General features: G+C 72.7%; 2 protein-coding genes across 2 annotated transcripts; one reads left to right on the top strand and one right to left on the bottom strand.

Moving 5' to 3' along the window:
* Positions 1–3,425: 3,425 nt before the first annotated feature.
* On the top strand, positions 3,426–4,480 carry EMIHUDRAFT_435292 (hypothetical protein). Its single transcript, XM_005777574.1, has 3 exons — positions 3,426–3,558; positions 3,636–4,331; positions 4,362–4,480. The coding sequence occupies exons 1-2, from the start codon at positions 3,444–3,446 to the stop codon at positions 4,220–4,222; spliced, it is 702 nt and encodes a 233-aa protein (XP_005777631.1). The 5' UTR covers positions 3,426–3,443; the 3' UTR covers positions 4,223–4,331; positions 4,362–4,480.
* Positions 4,481–5,011: 531 nt separating this feature from the next.
* On the bottom strand, positions 5,012–5,722 carry EMIHUDRAFT_64798 (hypothetical protein; the record flags this gene model as incomplete). Its single annotated transcript, XM_005777573.1, has 1 exon — positions 5,012–5,722. A coding segment is annotated over one exon (711 nt), but the record flags the coding sequence as incomplete, so codon positions are not given.
* Positions 5,723–5,750: the final 28 nt, after the last annotated feature.

Raw genomic sequence — 5,750 nt, 5'->3', positions numbered from 1 at the left:
AGGGTCGCCTTCCCCTCAATCAATCAATCAATCAAAAGAGAGAAAGAGCGTTGCGGTTTGGTGGGGGGGGGGGGTGTCCCGTTTCCGATTTTCCCCTGTAAGATTTCAAAAATTGGGGGAAAAAAAAGCCCCCCCCCCCCCCCCCCCCCACCCCCATCACCACCCACCCCTTCCGCCGTACCGCGCAGGGTTCCCCGGGACGGTCACCGCGGTGCACGACGACGGTACGTGCGACATCTTTTACGAGGACGACGGCGAGACCGAGGAGCGCGTCGCGCCTCGCTTCGTCAAGGTTCTGAGCGACGCCGCCGCGCGCGCCACGGCAGAGGAGCAGGCTCGACCCGAGCCCATGCCGCAGGCAAAGCTTCCGCAGGGTTCGATCGGCGGCGCCACCCCCGCGGTATCGCCAGCGGCGCCAGCAGCGGCGGCGGGAGCCGAGCCGGCGGACCACCCCGCCCAGAGACCGGCTCAGCGCCGCCGGCGAAGCAAGCGGAGTCTCTCGGAGGCAGGCATGGCGGAGGCGGCGGCGGAGGCGGGCATGGCGGAGGCGGGCATGGCGGAGGCGGGCATGGCGGAGGCGGGCATGGCGGAGGCGGGCATGGCGGAGGCGGGCATGGCGGAGGCGGGCATGGAGGAGGCGGCGGCGGTGGCGGCAGGGGCTGCGCCTTGTGCGCCTTCGGCGGTGGCGGCAGAGGCGAAGGGGCTGCGGCTGCACCTCTCCAGCAGCAGCAGTACCGGCTACAAGGGCGTGTACGAGCACTCTGGCCGCTTCCAGGCGCATCGCAAGGTGGACGGTAGGATTTTCCAGGTCGGCTCCTTCGACACGGCGGTGGAGGCGGCGGTAGCGTACGCGCGGGCGGTCGGCGAGTACCAGCCTCCGGCTCCTCCGACGGTGGCGGCAGAGGCGGAGGGGCTGCGGCTGCACCTCTCTAGCAGCACCAGCACCGGCTACAAGGGCGTGTTCCAGCACGCCTCTGGCCGCTTCCAAGCGTACCAGTACGGGGTGGACGGCAGGAAGGTCCACGTCGGCTCCTTCAACACGGCGGTGGAGGCGGCGGCGGCGTACGCGCGGGCGGAGCCCGCTCGCGAGGGCGGCGAGTGCCTCGCGTGCCTCGGCAAGCACCGACCACACACGTGCGGCAGGGTGCTCGGCGCTCGCAAAGCAGGCGGCGGCAAGGCGCCGCTCGCTGCCTCCGAGGCGGCGCTGTGCAGCCAGCTCGAGCGGTGCAGAGCGGCGCTTGGTGGCGCCGCCCTCGCCGCCGGCGAAGCAGCTCTGTGCGAGGTGCTCGAGATGGCCCGTCGCGCGGTGCCCGACGCGGGCCTCGCAGGCGGCCTCCGCGCGCTGCTGCTGCTCGGCCCGGTGCAGGCGCAGCTGCTGCAGGCGGTCGAGGCTGCCGCCGCGGCCCTGGCGCTCGACCCTCCGTTGCGGGCGGGTCCGCAGCTGACGAGCGGCGTCAGCCAGGTCCTCGCCATGCCCGACGCGGCGCTCGCCCCTCCCGCTCGCGCCGGCCTCGCACACCTCCATGCTCGGCTCGGCGCGGCGGCAGAGCAGGCGGCAGAGCAAACAGACGTGCGCGCTCCGCGCGACGACGTCTCGGCGATCCCCGGCGCGGGAAGGGGAGGGGGCGAGGGCAAGGGGGGTGGCGGCAAGGGGAGTGAGACGCGCCGGGCAGCGCCCACCCGCGGCGCCGACTCCACTTCGCTCGCGCCCGCGTCGGACTCGCGGTTGGCGGCGCAGGCTGCACCGGAGGCGGCGGAGGCGGTGGCGGCGCAGGCTCAGGGCGCGGCGGCGAAGGGCGCGGCGCAGCTGGTGGCGGCCTGCACGGAGCCCGAGGCGGAGGCGGAGGAGGCGGAGGCCGCAGGCTTAACCTCGTCGCCGCCTCCGACCGCACCGCCGACGCCAGGGGGGGCTGCACCCGTCGCCGCAGCCGCGCCGCTCGCGGCGGAGGCGGTCGTGGCGGAGGCGGAGGGGCTGAAGCTGCACCTCTCGAGCAGCGGCAGCACCGGCTACAAGGGCGTGCGCGAGCATGTCTCTGGCCGCTTCGAGGTGCGGCACATGGCGAACGGGCGGCGGGTCAACCTCGGCACCTTCGACACGGCGGTGGAGGGGGCGGTGGCGTATGCGCGGGCGGTCGGCGAGTATCAGCCTCCGCCTCCTCCGACGGTGGCGACGGAGGCGGAGGGCTTGCGTTTGCACCTCTCGAGCAGCAGCGCCACCGGCTACTTGGGCGTTTTCAAGCAGCCCTGGGGCCGCTTCCGGGCGCAGCACAAGGTGGACGGAAGGCAGGTCGACCTCGGCTACTTCGAAACGGCGGTGGAGGCGGCGGCGGCTTACGCGCGGGCGGTCGGCGAGGCGGAGGCGGCTGGCGCGGGAGGGCCGGCGCGGGCCGCAGCGGCGGCGGAGGCGGCGGAGGGCTCGGAGGCGATGGAGGTGGAGCCGGAGCCGGAGCCCGATGCGGCGGCGGAGGCGGGGTCGGAGGCGGCGGCGGCGGGGCAGCCGAGGCGGCCACCGAAGCGTCGTCGCACCTCGGCTGCAACCTCGTCGCCGCCTCCGACCGCACCGCCGACGCCAGGGGGGGCTGCACCCGTCGCCGCAGCCGCGCCGCTCGCGGCGGAGGCGGTCGTGGCGGAGGCGGAGGGGCTGAAGCTGCACCTCTCGAGCAGCAGCGCCACCGGCTACAAGGGAGTGCGCGAGCTCTCTGGCCGCTTCGAGGTGCGGCACACAGCGAACGGGCGGCAGGTCTCCCTCGGCACCTTCGACACGGCGGTGGGGGCGGCGGTGGCGTACGCGCGGGCGGTCGGCGAGCCTCCCCCTCCTCCTCCAACTGTTTTTCCGATGGTGGCGGCAGAGGTGGAGGGCTTGCGCTTGCACCTCTCGAGCAGCAGCGCCACCGGCTACAGGGGCGTGAACGAGCTCGCCTCTGGCCGCTTCCGGGCGCAGGGGAAGGTGGGCGGGCGGGCGGTCTCCCTCGGCACCTTCGACACGGCGGTGGAGGCGGCGGTGGCGTACGCGCGGGCGTTCGGCGCTGCCGGCGGCAGCAGCACGAGTGGCGGCGGCGTCTCCGAGGACGTCATGCTGGCGGCGGCTGCGGCGGCGGCCGATCCGGAAGAGATCGTCACGACGATCGTGTGCGACGGCTGCGAGGCGGAGTTTGAGCTGCTGCCCGGCGAGCTCGTCCCAGATGGCGACTGGTTCTGCGCGGCGTGCAAGCCCGCTCAGCTGCAGGGAATCGCGGCGGAGGCGGACGACACCGCGCTCGGAGTCCCTCAGTTTGGGACGGCTCCCAGGTCGTCCGGCACCCCCCCCAGCACTTCCTCCTCAGGCATTTGGTCCTGGCATTTTTTCCCCTCCTCCTCCTCCTCACCTCCCGCTTTTTCAACCCCCCCCCCCCCCTCCCTCAAAAAGGCGTGCGCCAGCAAGGCGTGCCGGCTTTGAGCCAGGCATGCATTCGGGCATGGACCCGGGCCAGTGCGAGCGGAACCCGCGCTGCACCCGCGGGTACAAGCACGGCGGGCTCGGCGGCCACTGCCGCCTCTGGCGGCGCGACACGAGCGACGGCCGAGCTCCTGCGCGGCGTGACGGCGGCCTGCAGGGCGGACGCCTTGTCCGAACCTTCCCCCGAACTTTGCTGTAGGCGTCGTGGAGCCGGTGATGGGGGCGGGCGAGGCGGGCTGGGCAGCGTCCGCCTTCCCGCGCGTGTCGGGCGCGCTCGAGTCGATCGGCATCTCGCTCGCGAGGCAAGCCGCCGAGCTGAGCGATGTCGCAGGAGCCGACCTCGCCTTTTTGGGACACATGAGCCACGCGCAGCTCCGAGCATTGGGCGAGGAGTGCATGGCGCTGCCCGAGAGCGCCCGTGGCGACTTCGTCCGCGAGCTGGTGTGGCGGCGCTGCCAGGACAGAGGCGGCGCGTCGGCTGGCCAAGAGCCGAGCGCGTTTGGCGGGCCGCCTCCGCCGCCGCCTCCGCCGCCGCCACTCCAACCGGCGCCGCTTTCGCTTCCGCCGCCGCCTCTTCCTCCGCCGCCGCTTCGACATCCGCCGCCGCCATTCCAGATGGGCGCCGTTCAGATTGCCGTCCCGCTGGCGCTGCCATTTGCTGGCCAGCCCCAATATTGGAATGCCCAGCAGCTAGCACACGCCCAGGTGCAGGCCCAGCTGGCCCAGCTGCGGTGCCACCAGTCTCTCGTTCAGTGGCAACAGCAGCAGCACGCAATAGCAGAGTAGGTTGCGCAGAAAACACCGCAGAGCTTTCTTCCACTGTCTTGGTTACCATCTTGTTGTGTACAAACCAGGAAACCTCTCTCTCTGCATGCGCGAGCAATGGTCTATCTGTGTTGACGCTGTGCTCTCCCGCACGTCCCAAGCAGCGTGCAAGTTATACACACACCACACACCACACACACACTCACACACGCCTCTCGCGCTGACCCATCATGCACCGGTGCTCCAGAACTAAGCAGAGCCGCCGCGCCCCGCGCCCCGCCTGCCCCGCCCGCCCCATCCACGCCCACCGCGCCCCCCTCTCCCCCCCCGCCTACCGACCGCCTCCGTGCCGCCCACGGGCTGAGCCTGGGGCACGGTGCGCGAGGGCGGCTGGTGGACAAACGTCGCCTGCTCCGCCACCAGCCGCCCAGTTGCGGCGATGGGCAGCGCCGGCTGGCGGCAAGCCGGGCAGTTGGTGTCGCGCTCCAGCACGCGCGGCGCACATGTCTCGCAGTACAGCGCGTGGCCGCACGCGAAGCGGACCGAGCGCGGCGCGTCGTAGCAGAGGTCACACTGGCGCCCCTCGGCCCCAGCCGTCTCCTCCACCTCCCCCGCCGCCTCGACTAGCGCCTCCAGCCGCGGCAGCGCGTCTGCGAGCGGCATCCGCTTCTTCTTCCGCTCGTACGCCAGCCCGACCACCAGCCTCGTCAGCTCCTCGGCCTGCGCCGCCGACCAGCCCGCGTCGGCCGCCGCGATGCTCTCCGCCGTGTCGGGCTCCTCCAGCGCATCGTCGCACGCGTTGAGCAAGCCGAGAGCGCCGCGGCCCGTCAGGCTGACGAAAAGCGTGATGCCGAGCGCAAAGCCATCGGTGAGCTGCGAAGCCTGACCGTCGTGCGTTATGATCGAGTCCATGTAGCCGGGCTTCCCAAAGATACGCTGCGTCGACAGGTGCGAGACCTGCTGGCTGCCGCCGGCCGTCGCCTCTGCCGCGCGCGCGAGGCCCACGTCGGCGAGGTAGCCGTTGCCGCGCTCGTCGAGCAGGATGTTGCCCGCCGAGACGTCGCGGTGCAGGATCATCGGAGAGCGCGTGTGCAAGTAATGCAGCGCGCTGGCGGCGTCGCGCAGCACGCGGAGCCGTGCGGCGGAGGAGAGCGGCGGAGGCGGCGTCTCGAAGCCGAGCATGCGGAGCCGCTGCAGCGCGGCTGGAGCGCGGTAGAGGCGGTCCTCGAGGCTGCCGCCGCGGCAGAGGGGGTAGACGAGGCACGCTCTCGCCGGCGCCAAGCAGACGCCGAGCAGAGGAAGCAAGGACCGGTGGCACGCCGCGCTGAGCGTTCGCACCTCGCTCTGCAGCTCGGCGAGGCCTTGGGCGCCGACACCGACCAGCGCCGTCTTGACGGCGAACCCGCAAGCGACGCGCGGAAGCGACGGCAGCGCATCGCAGCGGTAGACACGCCCGAAGCCGCCCTCGCCCACCTTGCGCGCCTCGGCAAAGCCGTCGGTCGCCGCGATGAGCTCGTCGAGAGGGACGGCCGCCGGGGCGCCCCCGCCG

This window comes from Emiliania huxleyi (genome assembly GCF_000372725.1).
Source record: "Emiliania huxleyi CCMP1516 unplaced genomic scaffold EMIHUscaffold_26, whole genome shotgun sequence".
Classification (NCBI taxonomy): domain Eukaryota; phylum Haptophyta; order Isochrysidales; family Noelaerhabdaceae; genus Emiliania; species Emiliania huxleyi.
This window is presented reverse-complemented; position numbering and strand designations above follow the sequence as displayed.

Bases quoted from the DNA above. Each gene is read 5' to 3' on its own strand.
- EMIHUDRAFT_435292 (XM_005777574.1), top strand. From the start codon at position 3,444: ATGCATTCGGGCATGGACCCGGGCCAGTGCGAGCGGAACCCGCGCTGC. The intron at 3,559-3,635 runs GCCGAGCTCCTG...ACTTTGCTGTAG, and splicing joins GCGGCGCGACACGAGCGACG to GCGTCGTGGAGCCGGTGATG.